The sequence below is a fragment of the Oryzias latipes genome, chromosome 14 (genome assembly GCF_053564925.1).
Source record: "Oryzias latipes strain Hd-rR chromosome 14, Olatipes_Hd-rR_3.1".
In the NCBI taxonomy this organism is placed as follows: domain Eukaryota; kingdom Metazoa; phylum Chordata; class Actinopteri; order Beloniformes; family Adrianichthyidae; genus Oryzias; species Oryzias latipes.
The window spans coordinates 18,484,178-18,499,520 of NC_136250.1; the positions used below are offsets into that span (position 1 = coordinate 18,484,178).

The 15,343-nt window shown below is 39.2% G+C and overlaps 1 protein-coding gene across 15 annotated transcripts in view; it reads left to right on the forward strand.

The window, feature by feature from the left end:
* The window catches only part of LOC101155134 (unconventional myosin-XVIIIa), an 80,044-nt gene that overhangs the window by 48,239 nt on the left and 16,462 nt on the right, over positions 1–15,343 (forward strand). For 11 of the 15 annotated variants that reach the window (XM_078931305.1, XM_078931307.1, XM_078931308.1 and 8 more), the window contains 15 exons: positions 1,190–1,304; positions 2,460–2,587; positions 2,776–2,930; positions 3,549–3,666; positions 3,759–3,965; positions 4,673–4,783; positions 5,250–5,354; positions 5,525–5,671; positions 6,413–6,526; positions 7,701–7,817; positions 8,106–8,189; positions 12,064–12,201; positions 13,926–14,111; positions 14,190–14,329; positions 15,101–15,145. In XM_078931305.1, coding sequence (XP_078787431.1) covers positions 1,190–1,304; positions 2,460–2,587; positions 2,776–2,930; positions 3,549–3,666; positions 3,759–3,965; positions 4,673–4,783; positions 5,250–5,354; positions 5,525–5,671; positions 6,413–6,526; positions 7,701–7,817; positions 8,106–8,189; positions 12,064–12,201; positions 13,926–14,111; positions 14,190–14,329; positions 15,101–15,145 — 1,910 coding nt within the window. Of the gene's footprint in view, positions 1–1,189; positions 1,305–2,459; positions 2,588–2,775; positions 2,931–3,548; positions 3,673–3,758; positions 3,966–4,672; positions 4,784–5,249; positions 5,355–5,524; positions 5,672–6,412; positions 6,527–7,700; positions 7,818–8,105; positions 8,190–12,063; positions 12,202–13,925; positions 14,112–14,189; positions 14,330–15,100; positions 15,146–15,343 lie in introns of all 15 variants that reach the window. The other 4 variants (XM_078931301.1, XM_078931310.1, XM_004076559.5 and 1 more) reach the window with 3 other exon arrangements.

The following is a 15,343-nucleotide window of genomic DNA, read 5'->3' on the forward strand; positions in this document are numbered from 1 at the left end:
CAAAAATACCTTTACCGTATTTATCGCACTTTAGTCGCACTTTTGGGAGACATTTATGTAACAAAATACAGGACCAAGATTTTACATTTTATCTTGAAGGGCACATCATAATAACAGAATTGAAAACCGTAATAGATTGAATATGTATTACTTCAAATCACTAAATCCATTGAATTCCTCAACGTCCATGTGGCTTTTGAACAACTCTGCCAAGCCCGGTGGAGTTTTTTATCACAACTTTTTTTGTTGTGATAAAATATTTTTCAAAATGTGAAAGACTTTGTGTTATATAATTCAAGTTGGGCACAAACCGCAAATATTAATTTCTCCTCCATGATCAATCCATGATCAATCTTTCAATTAAAAGGGACACCATCAAAATGTTACTACCTGATTGGTCAAAGTTCAAACTGTGTTCAAAGTTTTGTAGATGTAGCCCAAAAACCGACTTAAAAACTTGCATAGCTACGTGAACGTGACAGTTTAAATGCAAAAGCCCAAAATGCACATATAGGGACGTTTACATAGGATTTTCATAGAAAGTGGTGGTTTCAACATACATTGACAAAGGCGGTTTTAACATCGTTTGACTGAGCTCTGCTTCTTCTTCTGCGTTGCAGTCAGTAGCAGACACCTAGAGTGCCCACTAGTGGTTGTTAGTGTGAAAATAACGAACATATTAGCCTGTTTATTTCGAAAAAATTTACACACAAGTTACATATAAGGTGCAACTTGCAAGTTGCGCCCCTGGTCGCACTATGCAAAAACTGTCACTTATACGCCGAAAAATACTGAACAAACACGCGATTGTATTTATTCTAAAAGAATGACAAGTCTTACAAGTTGCACCCATGTTGAAACTATGCCAAAAAAAGCATGACTTATATTTATAAAAACATGGTTATTGGATGAAAAGAAGCATGAAAAACACATGTTTTATATAAAAATTATTTACTTATTTAGTTTCATAAAATAGTGTGTAAGACATTTTCTAACTATTACTTTTTCATAATTTGAATTTATTATCAAGTAACTTTCCTAATTTACCACCATAAACTGGGAAACTCTTGTGTTTTAATGCAAGAAGAAACGGAAGAGAAACATCTCTTTAAATTGCAATCATCGCTTTACTTAATGTCAGAATATATATGCCTTTTTTTCTTTAAAAAACTGAATTTGTGTGTTTCAGACAAAATTTGATGCAATGAAGAAACAGATGGATGCTCAGGAAATGGAGCTGATGGAAACACGACTAATGAAAACCTCTGAGCTCAATGGAGAGATGGACGAAGATGAAGATTCGGGTAATAGAAACTGTCTTTGAAGCACAAAAGTAATTCTGTGAGTTGCATTAAAGGCACTCTTTAGTAACACAGCAATGCCTTTTAAACATTTGTTTAAAATTCCCCAATCAAACATACCTTTTGACTTTAGAAGCAGCTTGGCTGAGCCTCTTTAATGGGCCTGTCAGCTCAGGTCAGGAGCATAATTTGTGGAGGAGCTCATCCCGGCATTATCTGCACAGTTTGAAAATCTTCCTTACACTAATTGTAGCTGCAGGAATGAGTGGCTTTTGTCTGACTGTTTCAGCAGGAGGCATGGCGGTAAAACATGGGCACATTTTGCTTAGTGCAGTTAAGTATATTTTCCAAGTTTGGAAATTTTCTGCTCAAGGATTAAGATGTTCACTCCCAGGCAAACAACTAATGCCTGCTGCTGATTGGTTTCCCCCTGCTGGAAAATAGGGCACCTGCTGAGAGCATATTGGCCATAAGGCTTTTTTCCCCTCCAGTTCCACCCCCTTCAACCCACCTCAGCAGACAAGCCATTACAGAGCATATCAGAATTCTTAGATGAATGAGAAAGTAATCGCTGGGATCAGAGCTGGTGGCCCTGCAAGTTGTCATTATGCTATATATATGCTAATGAGCAGCACTGATGGAGAAGCCGGTGTTGGTATGTGAAGGAGAAATGGACAGCCTCTAAAATGATAAGGCTTGGAAATGAACCTGAACCTGAATGTCTGCCTGGCCGCTGTTTTAGTTCTGATAGCCTGTGACAGCTCCAGAATTAGGGTCGGCTAAGAACTGTGGAAAGTGCCACTTAGACATGTCCTTCTGTAACTGCTATTGTGCTGTGCTCAGAATTCTTACCTAAGGTTTATTTAAGATTAGAGTTGAAATGCAGGGGCTGCTGCGGTATTTCCTGTTGAAATCCTCCGACCCTATCGGGTCAGGATTTGATGAAAGAAGTTTTATTTCCTCAAAGATTACATTATGTCAGCCCTTGAATGTGATAACCATCTCTGGCAGTACGGTGTACTTCTCCATACACAGCATCCATCATTTCTAAGCTTTTGAGCCTTTTTTTTTCTGCGTACCTCACCAGACCTGCATTAAAGGCAAAAGAGCCCCAAATGTCACACAGACATTTTCTGAATTGTATGTCTTTCCTACCAGGAGGCGAGTGGAGGATAAAGTACACCCGAGCCATTCGGGAAATGGACTTCGCCAAAAAAAAACTTCAGCAAGAGTTTGATGACAAGCTCGAAACAGAGCAGCAGAGCAAAAGACAACTTGAGAGAAAGGCAAGGAAGAAAATATGGGAATTTAGCCCAGAGAATTTTAGCAATTCTAATGTATGGCTTGCTGCACACTTGAAACCTTTAAAGCATATAAATTTTACAGTAATGATATGCATTGAGCTGTCAGAATGGAATAATAAAGACCTGTCCGTTTGGGTGTGTGTGTTTGTGTGTGTTTATGCGCGCTGCAGCTGGCTGATTTGCAGACAGATAATGAAGATATGCAGCACTCCGTGCAGCAGCTGAAGAAGAAGAGCCAGAAGCTGTCTGCTGAGCTGCAAGACACCAAGCTTCATTTGGAGGGCCTGCAGAGCCGCAACCACGATCTGGAGAAGAAACAGAGGAAGTAAGTTCCGGTGCACCCTTCCTCTGGCCCATCATCTATTAATTATAAACACACATTACAATAAACTTACAGCTCTGTTCTCCTGGGATTTCCCTGCACAGGCTGACTCACATAAAACTTAAGTTTTCGGTAATTTCGGTTGTGACTGAGTTGTTCTGTAATCTGCAGAATTGCATTAGCGGAGAGAATGAGTGAGACTTTAAGCACTTGAGAAGCTATCGCTGTGGCAGAATGTGATCTCTCCCCTGTGGCTAATTGAAGATGCTCTGTGGGTGAAATTATTTTCGGCTGCACTTCAGAGAGAAAAACAGGGAATTACGATGAGCTGACAGCACGAAACTCTTAGCTGTTAAGTTCTCTAACAAAGAGTGTTTCTGCCCACGGCACTGGGAGAAAAACATCTTACAGATTAATGCAAAGCAATGATAAATTAACAGCTAATAGAGGGTGATAGAAGTGGAGGATTAAATAAAAGTTTATCCACAAACCCTAATGCTAAGGTTTTGTGCACATTGACTTTTATTGTGTTTTTATAAATCTTGTCAGTAACTACCAAACGCTAGCACTACTTTTTTAAAGTTTGATATAACATTGTTTTGTACTTTGTGTAAAATCCAGGTTTGACCTGGAGCAGAACCAGGCTCGGGATGAGGTACAAAGAGAAAAGACCCAACGGGAGAAATTGGCCCGCGAGAAGGACGCCATGACCGGTGAGATATTTAACCTCCGCCAGCAGCTGCAGGTAAGCTTCCGTTCTCACTGTTTCCCGTCTCGTAAACTGTCACAGAGTTCATCCAGGGTTTTGCGGTTTTACCGTGTATCTGCCACCTGCAGGACAAGGACACAGAGCTGTGTGCGGCGAATGTCAAGTTGCAGCAGCTGGAGGCAGAGATGCAGGATGTGTCCTCTCAGGAGTCCAAGGATGAGGCTTCGCTGGTCAAGGTGAAGAAGCAACTTCGCGACCTTGAGGCGAAGATCAAAGACCAAGAAGAGGAACTGGATGAACAGGCTGGAACCATCCAAATGCTAGAGCAGGTAAAAGGTGGAATCTGACAAGTGCCAGATGGAGAATCACAAAGAAAGTTAATTCTTTTTATTTAAAAAAAACACTTGACGCTTGGAAAATGTTTGGTTTTATGCTTCATACAAACCGGGCATGTGATATGCGTTTAGGAACGCCTAAACGGGAATTCTTGAACGTGCTTTTGGTGTTCACACTGGGTTGTCGGCACCTGAAAATAGTGCATGCACTCACAGTTGAAAGAGGCTTGATAGACATGTTGAAGCAGTGCAAATGTGGTGAATTTTGCTCCAGGCTTTTTCTTTCAGAGCTCTATTCCGATATATGAAAGACTTGTGTCATAGAATTCCAGCCTGGCACAAACAGCAGAAATTAATTTCTCCTCCATGATCAATTTTCAAACAGTTGGCACTTCCGTTTGAGAAGGACGTTACCCATATGTCACTTCCAAGTCTGAGTCCCTGATTGGTCAAAGTTAACTGGTTCAATTTTTAACTCACATTAACTGTGCATTTTGTACGTAGAGCCCAAAAACTGTCATAGAAACTTTACTTGAACACATGTTTCTGACCCTGGTGTGAACATCGTATTAAATCTAAAAGTGATCTTTTTTTTTTTTAAACATTTTTCTAAGCTCCATAAGAATTATATGAAAAATTCTTCTAATTTTCCCTTCAAATTCAAGCCAGCGTTGTTCTTCCTGTCCTCATCTTGAACTCAGGCTAAGCTGCGGCTTGAGATGGAGATGGAGAAGCAGCGGCAGACCCACTCCAAAGAGATTGAGAGCAAGGATGAGGAGGTGGAGGAAATCAGGCGGTCCTGCGGTAAGAAGGTAAGAGCTGCTCCTTTTTACTCTTGCATTTTAAAATTCATTTTTCAAAATCAAAGCCTTTCCTTTCTCAGCCAACAATTACTTTCCAGTGCTCAAGAAAACAAAAAAAGACAATTCCTAACTGTTCTCACAAAAAGGCAGAATTTAATTTGTGCTTGTAGTTATGCATTCATTATTTTAAAATGATTCCATCCACCATAAAAAGCCTTTTTTTTAAAGGCAGCATTCATAGAAAACAGAGTCTCTGTAACATTCAATCATTTTACAGTAAAATATATTATTTGATATGATAATATGTGTATTTTTTAATGTGTGTAAATCCTCATCTCTGTTGAAGACAGGGATCTATTTATCGGTGATATGCAAGAGCAACCATGTCTAACAAGATGGTCGACGTTGTGTCATGTATGACTTTGTTTATCTCTGATAATCTGCTGGTGCGTCTTGACATTCTCGTGCCCTGCAGCTGAAACAGATGGAAGTACAGCTGGAGGAGGAGTATGAAGACAAGCAGAAAGTTCTGCGTGAGAAGAGGGAGATGGAGTCCAAACTGCTGATTTCTCAGGACCAGGTACTGCCTCTGATCTCTGTCTGTGCGGTTGTGGGTGTGATTTAGTGTGGACCACTTCATTTGATTGGAAATAAAATGCTTTTGAGACTTAAGAAGCCCTCTGAGTTTTGAAGGAGGTCACACGGTCGTGTGTAACTGTAATGAGTACAAAAGAGTGATTGGTTATTCAGGTGAGCCAGAGGGATGTGGAGACGGAGAAGAGGCTGAGGAAAGACTTGAAGAGAACCAAAGTCCTCCTCGCTGATGCTCAGATTATGTTGGACCACCTGAAGAGTAACGCCCCGAGTAAGAGGGAGATCGCTCAACTGAAAAATCAAGTATGTTATCCAGTGCAAGGTTTTTCTTGTCTACCAGAAGGTGATAATGCAATGGGACAAGTTATATTTCACTAGGTATGTCCCTACTAGAGCGTTTATTTGAAATAATAAGCTTGAAATGTATAGCCCTGATTAGGCCTGCACAATATACCGCAAATTTATCGTTATCGCAAAATCAAGCTGTGCAATATGCATACCCCTAAAGACGGCAAAAATTGCAATAAATGGTTACCTTAAATGTGCTAAAACAAACTCATGGCAGCTTGAAATATTGAACAAATGAAATAAATCCCTTTATGCATTTAACCAATCAGAAGGACCCGTTTACGTTTTTGATCAATCAGATGAGCCCTTTTATGTTTGATGTTTGCGTCCTACGTCGACAAGGGTCATTTGGAGTATAATTTTTAAACTGTTGCAGTGAAATGGAAATGATGTTTTTTTTTTTTTGCTATTTGTTTATATACCGCAATTTATATCGTTATCGCAATATTAATTACCAATATCGCATATCGCGTGTTTTCCTCATATCGTGCAGCCCTAGCGCTGATCATAATTGGGATGCGACATTCAATTCTGATCAAGTCTGAAATTGTGTGATGCGGCCCGATTTCTGATCACTTGATCAAATTGGGATAGCATAATATTCAAACATCCCCAAAAACAAATAAAACGAAATGACATATTAAAAATCTATCCAAAATCAAGTTGAAAGAGAAATTTTTCTTCTTTTTCCCTCAGCTGGAGGAGTCTGAGTTCACTTGTGCATCAGCAGTGAAAGCTCGGAAGGGCATGGAGATTGAAATAGAGGACTTGCATATCCAAATGGAGGATGTCATCAAAACAAAGATGGCGGTAAGACTTCAAATCTGCGCCCAGTTTGTCCTTAGGGTACAAACATAGGGGCGGCCGTGGTGCAGCGGTAGGGCGGTCGACCCATGATCGTAATATTGGCGGTTCGATTCCCACCTTGCACGCCCATGTGTCGTAGTGTCCTTGAGCACGACACTGAACCCCACCTTGCCTCTGGTGGGAGGTTGGCGCCAGTGTGTGAATGTGTGTGTGACTGGGTGAATGGGCCTGTGACTGCAAAGCCCTTTGGGTTTTGTAGGTAGAAAAGCACTATATAAGTACGGTAAACGCCATTTACCAAACATATGATGCCAAGTGGAACTGAATAACCCCTGCTCCAATTACTCCCAGTTTATGTTTTTGGGTGTTGTTTAACTGTGACATCTTCAACTATGTTAATATCGGTCTGTTTCTATTCAGTTTTGTGAAATTTCTTTGAATTTTCTGCGTAGGAGAGACATTATTTGCATACATGTTTTTGTAGGGTTTTTATTAGGCAAATAAAACTAGAAACAACAGTGTTTAATTACTCGAGGGCCTGCTCCTATCAAATTTTCACTTTTCAAAAATACAGCAGGGCTCTCATTACCATGCATACATCATCAGGCTGTGCCGGGATATTAAAATAATAAACGGCCTTTGGCATATGTCTGATTTCAACATTTTGGTCTAATGGATAAATGAGCTTAGCTGAGTATTACTTTTTTTCTTCAGTCTGCTCATTAATATTTGTCTCATGAGAGCACTGCCTACATTTTAGACTCATAGACTGAGGATGTTTGTGTCTCTTGGGAAGGCAGACAGAGCTGTGTGCCTGTGTTTTGCTTTTTAATTGCTGCATTTATGACAAGGGAGGTTCTTGTAAATGCCTGAGATTAGAGAATGCATATTGAGGGCCTGTGTCTCCCGCCTGAGCACAGACGATGAACTCTAAATAGGACATCACCAGATAGCTGCACTCAAAGCACTTTTCTATACCTAAATGAGCCAATTGATTATCTCCAATTGGTGTCATCCTGCAGCCAGAACCCCGTCCAGATTGTGTTTCAGTGCCATTAGATGAGATTCTTGTACTGCCAGAGCCTGGTCAGCTAATGACCATTTATCATATCCAATAGTTCATGAATAAATCCCGTCATTCCGGACTGAAGTGTTTTTTTGTCTGTTTGGCATCAAGTTGGAGGAACAAGTCAGCCGTCTGCAGAGAGAGAAGAATGACCTGCAGTCTCGCATGGAGGAAGATCAAGAAGATATGAATGAGCTGATGAAAAAACACAAAGCTGCAGTTGCACAGGTAAATTAGCCATCTGATTGGACACACACAATCGCACAACATAATCCTGAAAATTGACTTGGAGCCATGGCTGAAATGGCCCAGAAACTTTAGTATTCATGTATTTTTAGTGAAATCATCTTACAGCTGACCCTGAGACTGATTACTGATTTCCTGACTTGTCTCTGAAACACTGAAAGGGATTTGTTTTAATTGAAAAACAAATGAACAGTTATATCCTAGCTGTCTTGTTCAATCAATAATTCTTTGTTTGTTAATTTCTTCTTTATCTGAATACCTGTTCACCAGTCTGCCAGGGACTTGAGCCAGATCAGTGACTTACAGGCTCAGCTGGAAGAAGCTGCAAAGGAGAAGCAGGAGATCCAGGAAAAGGTACAGTACAAGAAAGTATTCAGAAGCAGTGCAGCTGCCTGCTGGGAACCTGCCTGCCGCCTCGACACTTCTCCCTGATTGGACCCAAGCTTTTTTCAAAGGGTTTCTCTGATTATTGTGACCAAAAAAGCTTGGTTTCTGTGGCAACTTGTCAAAATTGCAGTGCAATCTACATGTAAATAGTAGGAATCTGTGAAAATGTACAGTCAAGGAGGAAAATTGCTCTTTTGCCTCTCTGATCTCACATCTTCAGGAAGGATAAAGCACATAGAACAAGATTCATAAATCCATTTACTTTAGGTTTTCAGCAAGGCTTTACCATAAGATGACACTGTTAACATTTAAGAACATTTATTACCCTTTCTGTCATAAATTTCAATGTGTTTTTTTAAACTTTAAATACATTGTTTGATGTAAAACATTAGTCATGTCAATAATTCTGAAATGGTGCTTGAATCATCTCAGATCGTTTGCTTTGTGTCTGTGGACTCAACATTTTCAGGAAAGAATTTTGAAAAGAGAACCATTTAATGAGCATAACCTAGCTGCCTCCTGCCATCATTATGCCAATTTGCAACAAAAAAAAAGATGAATGTGCCATTCTATTTTAACACAGAAAAGGCTGTCATTTTCTGCCAAGGTAGGTTTTAAATGTCAAACTACTGTTTTAAAACAACCATTGGGCCTACGCTGCTTCTGTGTGTCAGCCCAGGAGTTGGAATGTGCATATAGAATCTGATAGTCATTTTTAAAGCATTTTCTACTATTTTTTTTAAATGACTTTTTTTATCACATGAAATTGTATTTTCCTGTCATAAATATTGAATATCTTCAATGTTATTTTTATGCACAAAAAAACTAATTTCATTGGGAATGCTAACAAACATGACTTTATGTTGACTGTAACATGAAAAAATGCCCTTCGAGCAAAGTTTAATCATTAGAAAAGACGTTAATGCATCCATATTAGGATAGATGGGTATCAACATTTCATCTCTCTTCACTAAAGCTTGAAAAAGAACTCTGTTGCATCATGCTAGCATTAAAACCCCACTCTTATCCTCTTTTGATCTATTTTAAAAACATTGGTCTTAAAATTATGATTATGCGGTTTTTAGCCAAAAAAAAAAACGTCAATTTTTTTAGGATAGTTTCTGCAGAGCATCAGTAGATTATTAGAAATTTCTCCTCTGACTTCTGGCATGGATTAACTCCGCCCCCCTTTCCCTCCCCGTTGCTGAGAGCTTGAACCATGGAGCTTGTGGCCCACCCAGTGTATTTTCTATGCCACAAATATGCTCATTTTCAAACGGCATGATAAATAAATAAAGTATTTAGAGTACTCAGAGTAAAAAAGTACTCTATTGTAAGCTTAATATTCTCAACATATGTCCTATATCATCAGAAAAATGCCACAAGAACATGTTAAAAACACCAAAAACAGAATTTTAATCAGAGTGGGTCTGTAATGGCAGCAGTGTACTATCATCCTGTAAATCTGAGACCTTTTTATCTATCCTAGATAGATGATGTCATTCAGAGGGTGAAGCCTACTGACTTTGAATGTCCTCTGACCCATTTCTTCACTTCCACTAATAGATCAAAAACATTCATTTGTCCAGTGAAAAATGTAACGAATTACAAAAGACTTGGGGCTGATTTGACTGGAATACCAGCATGTTAACTCTGACAATGTGAGTTTGCTGCATGCTGACACCAGCACATTCGAAGGTCAGTGCTTTGATTTGTCTCTGTACAAATGTCATGCAGCTGCTTGCATGGCGGTACATCACCGCTCCGATTTTCTAGATGTGCTGGCACTTCCGGCTTTAAGCTCTCTAACTAAAACCCCTTTTATTTGTATTGTACTACTATTACAAATGTGGAGCCAGAGGGTTTTTCATCTAATTTTTCCTACTTGTGAACTGATTGAGTAAATTGCTGTGTTCTGTGAGGTGGGTGCTAATGGTTGAGGCTCAACGTTGAATGTAGATTAATGTGGCAAAGAGGTTAATGCACCTGATTTAGGACTGTTTTTATTATAGTGCTTTTGTCGTGTTTCTCTGATGGAGGGCCATTTATGCCAAGGCTTTGTCGTGTTAGGCGTGTCGCATATGTTCTGAGGTACGAAAGCAGTGTGTGGCATAAGTGTACAAAGATTGCAGAGTTAAAGGCCCACTCTGATAAAAAAAATAAGTGTTTTTGTTCTTTTTAAGATGTTCTTGTGGCATTTTTCTGATGATGTAGGACATATATTAAGAAAATTGAGCTCAAAATTGCATTTCTGAATACATCTTTATTGAAATTGTTGTGAATCAGAAGCAGACAATAAAACGGTGTGTGAATAAGAGCTTATTTTTTAAGTAGAAAATATGCTGGGCAGGCCACAAGCTCTGATGCATCCACTTGTAAACTATTAGATCCGTGTACGCCTTTATTTTCCTCATCTGAGCTGGTATCTGGCTCAGAACTGTCTGGCTGGATAGCAAAAATATTGCTCGCTATTTTTGTTGCACTAGTAATGTTATGCTGGGGATGTGAGGGGCTGTAAGCTAGCGGGAGAGTCCTCAGCAACAAGGAGGAGAAGGGGAGGTGGGGTCGCTCCATGCCAGTGGTTCCATCCTAGGCGTGCTTCTCATGAAAAATTGCTGCTGCTTTGCAAAAAAAATGACCCACATTTTAAAATTTTGACTAAAACTGGTATAATCATGATTAAAAGACCACTGGGAACACTTTTATAATGGATCAAAAGATTGGGACTTTCAAACTTTTCTGTTATTTGATGTCTCACAGAAAGACTTTTCTGCTCCGAGATTCCAAAACGTGCTTTTTCCTCCCCTTCTTGTGCAATGATTTTTCTTCACTTTTTAAAAAAAAAGCACACAGGATTTTTGGTAGTTTTTAATTGGCGGTGAGCTTGTGCACACTTTGCTGTTATCCCTTTAATGGACTGGTGTCTCCGCCTCTCCCCCAATATTCACTGGGATAGACTCCAACCCCCTGCGACTCTGTACAGGATAAGGCGAGTATAGCTGATGAGTAGAGGGATCTGCAGTGGATTAAATGAATACAACCATCTGTTGTGAACAGTATGTGGTTTAAAGAACAGAACCTACAGTGCATCATGTTTGTACTTAATTAAAATATATATGTGTCCAATCTGAAGGCCTCTTAAGGCCCACCCATCAGAGCATCTCTGGCTCCACTTGAGTAACACAGAAGGCTGTAAGGCGCCGTTAAAACCTGCCAGAGTAGGCAGTGATCGTTATCTAAAGCATCTGACCTTGAAGTGGTTATCTCATTCCCAGTTGGAGAGAAATCTGCCTTCTTTAGTAATATCAAAGCAGAGCTCCAAATCCTCCTAGTCTCAGATGCAGAAGTCCCTCATTAGGTGCCATGCTGCCTTTTGGGCAATTTTGGTGGTGACGTATATTTCTTCTTTTTATCAGTCACGAAAAAACAATTTGGGTGGAACAAACGTGCTGTGCATACGGCCCAAGTCTTTTTCAAAGCCTATGAAATTACCGTGACTTGCTTTTACCCAGTCTGAACTAAAGCTTTTTTTTTTTTTTTTACCATTTGAGAGAGACCAGCATCTTATCTGGAGCTCATTATTTGGACTGGATGCTTGTTATTTATATTTTATATTTAACATCACTTAAGATGCAGCAAATTACCAAGAAATGTGGAGGGGGGAAAAAGCTGGACTGTAGTTGGGTTTTAATAAATAATAAACACCCTTTAGATAAAATTTCTTCCAACTACTTTAGCAATTCCTATTGAAAAGCAGAAAAAAGCAAAGACTGTTCCGAGTAGAATGCTTCATGAGTGAACATGTATGTTTAAGGCTGCTATTCGTGTGCTTCTTCTCCAGCTGCATTCACTGCAGGGCCAGTTAGAGTTTCAAGAACAATCTATGGTTGAGAAGTCGCTCGTGAGCCGTCAGGAGGCCAAGATCCGTGAACTGGAGACCAAGCTGGAGTTTGAGAAGACACAGATCAAGCGCTTGGAGGTGAGAAGAGAATGCTCCATTCATCCTACATGGACATGGGAGAAGCTTAAGTTGCTTTAGAACTGCAGTCATTGAGAAACTGAGACGTTTACATTTCTATCCAGCAACAATAAACAAGTAATCCACATTTAAACATTTTTCAACAAGAACTTTTCAGTTTTGACTTGAAATATGAAATGGGGAAGGGATATTTTGCATACAGAAAAGTGACTCATTAGCATTCATTTGTCACTGACTAAATGGTAATTATGGTGTGTGCCTACTTAGAAAAAATAATTGTATTTCTAAGTTTTACTCTTAAGCTTTAATGAAAGCCTTTGACTGTTCTCATATCCGCACAGCTTATATATCCTGCATTAAGGTCCTGGCTACACATCTTCAATATTTAATGTCGTATACAGATTTTAGAGGTTTCATTCACAGTACATGAGAAATGCCAGTACGGTAGTTATTTATTCTCAAAGATTGTTCCTTCCAAAAATGGATTCAAATAAAGATTTATTTTCAAATAACTTATTTCAATGCTATTTCCACGCTATCTGTGAACTAATAGACAACAAATCTTACCATGTCAAAGGTAATTAAAGTACATATTTGTCTTAATATTTCTTAATAGCAAGTCTTTAGGTTTGTTTTTTGTAACCTCAACCTACATTATTTTAAGCGCAATTTCCCTTTTGCAATCTATGTTTTGGTGCAGATGTCAGAATTGAATGGTGGCCCTCTAGAAATCAACATGAAATTCTAGAAACATAAAAAACAAACGTAAGTTTTAGAAATCCGAATTTAATGTTAAAAAATGAAGCAAAAAAGCTAGCTATTAGGGAAGATTCCTGATTGGTTGATGACGCTTGAGTTTGAAAGAAGAGGGAACGAATAATGATGTTTTTAGTGACATCCCATAGTACCTACCTTTTGTTTTTTGTTTTATTTCTTAACATTTAATATTGATTTCTGAAAACGACTTTTGTTTTCCAAAAGATGTCATTTTTTTTTTTTTTTTGGATTGTTTTTTTTAGAACCACATTTTGGTTTAAACTGTAATGTTTTTTTTTTTATCATTCATTTTGCTTTTTTAATTTTTGTGATATAAGATGTTTTGCATTGAGTGGTTTGTTGATGTAAATTGCACTTCAGGACCACCATAGGGTTGGTAGCTCGATTGGTAAGGTAGAAGGTAGAATCCAGGGTTCGATTCCCGGGAATAAACAATGGTGCTGGGAGCAATTAATATCACCCAGAGGCTGCTGCCTCTGGAGTGCAGTGCAGCTGCACCTCACTGCTCCCTCAGGGATGGGTCAAATTCGGAGAAGAATTTCCCCTTGTGGGATAAATAAAGTAATTATTAGTTATTATTATAGAATTGTGAAAAGTCAACATTTTCGCTAGAGTTGCCTTTTTAGTAACTTCATAGATTTTTATTTCTGGAATTTTTGTTCTTAAAAAGTTTAAATTATTACAGGAAATGTTGAGCCAAACTAATGTCCCCACATTATTTTGTTTTTGGGTAAGACCGTGACCTCACACTTTGACAATTATTGGATTCTTCTAAATGTAGTGCATATATATTGTATAAGGAGATATTGAGGTTTGTTTGTGTGCATTGCAAAAACTGCAAGTGACTCTGCAGAGTAAGATGACTAAAGGCAAATATACGGCACTGAGGTGTGTTGTTGTTTGTATCGTATGTGTTTAGTTGAACTCCATTTCACACCGTTTCCTAGAGTCTTGTGGGTCGCCTGAAGGAGAATCTAGAAAAGATGACAGAGGAGAGAAACCAGCACATAGTTACAGAAAACAGGGAGAAGGACCTAAATAAACGCATGCAAAGGCAGATAAGAGACGTAAAAGAAGAAATGGCAGAGCTGTCCAAGAAGGAGGCCGAGGCGAGCCGCAAGAAGCATGAGCTGGTAAGCACCGGGATGATTTGACAGCGTTCATTGGTCTTTACAACTCCTAACCATTAGACTTTCATGCTGCCTTCACAGGAAATGGACATTGAGAGCTTAGAGGCAGCAAATCAGAGCTTACAAGTGGACCTTAAGCTGGCCTTCAAGAGGATAGGAGACCTGCAGGCTGCCATCGAGGACGAGATGGAGAGTGAGGACAATGAAGACTTAATCAACAGGTAAATTGCAGCTGTTTTTTTATTTTTTTTGCAAATATTGTGACTTTGAATTAACAGGATTTTCACAGCTTTATAGCGCCGGGTTTTTCTTTTTTTCCACTTCATGGATATTTCCTGTCTAAATTTGACAGGGACAATAAAAGGAACTGAGCCACAGTAATGTTGTTAATTCCACTTGTGCTGATTGTCTGTAGAGGAAAAAAAAAGGTTTCCGTTTGCCTCAGTAGTTCTGTAATGTATTCATGGTACACTGCAGAGTAGCTGGAGGCTGTAAAAACAACAGTAGCTGCTACTTTTCTTGGAAGGCTGTCAGTCATATGTATCTTTTTTTTTATTGTTCCACATAAATTTACAGCCTCTTTTGTAGTCTGTCTCACGATGCATTTTGTGCTTCGCAAGTGTTTCCCAGATGGTTTTAGTGAGCTCCCTGCCTCTGATCGTTTGTCTTTCCCATACATCGCTGTTTATGACTCGCGTCCTCTTTGCAGCGGGGTTGAGGGTTACAGAAGCTCTGGGGCCGCGGAGGTAAACACTGTCTGCAATAATGCACACCTAGAAAAGGAAAGACACACCAACTTTGGTTTTGCAGACATGAATGGTTAAGACCATTGCTGGAAGGTTGATTATTTTTTTATGTGAGATGTTATTTGAATTGATCATTTGTATCCTGCTTTTATGCAGTTGATAGATATTTTCCATCTGACCATTTTAATTTCTCTTTTTTTTCCTCCCCTTGCTCCCATCTTTGGTGCCCTTCCTCTCCTTTGACAGTTTACAGGACATGGTGACAAAATATCAGAAAAGAAAGAACAAAACGTGAGAACGTAAAATGCATCCCTTGTTTCTAATACCGTTTGTCTGAAACCAACTTTGCCCTACTAAAAAGAGACAACAATGCAGAATTCCTAATGGTTTCCCTTCATTTTTCACAGAAGCACTGTGAGGAAAAGTCCTTGTAAACAGAAATGTAATGAGCAAGTGTTCCACATTTCTGACGAGAGCGGTTTTAAAAGG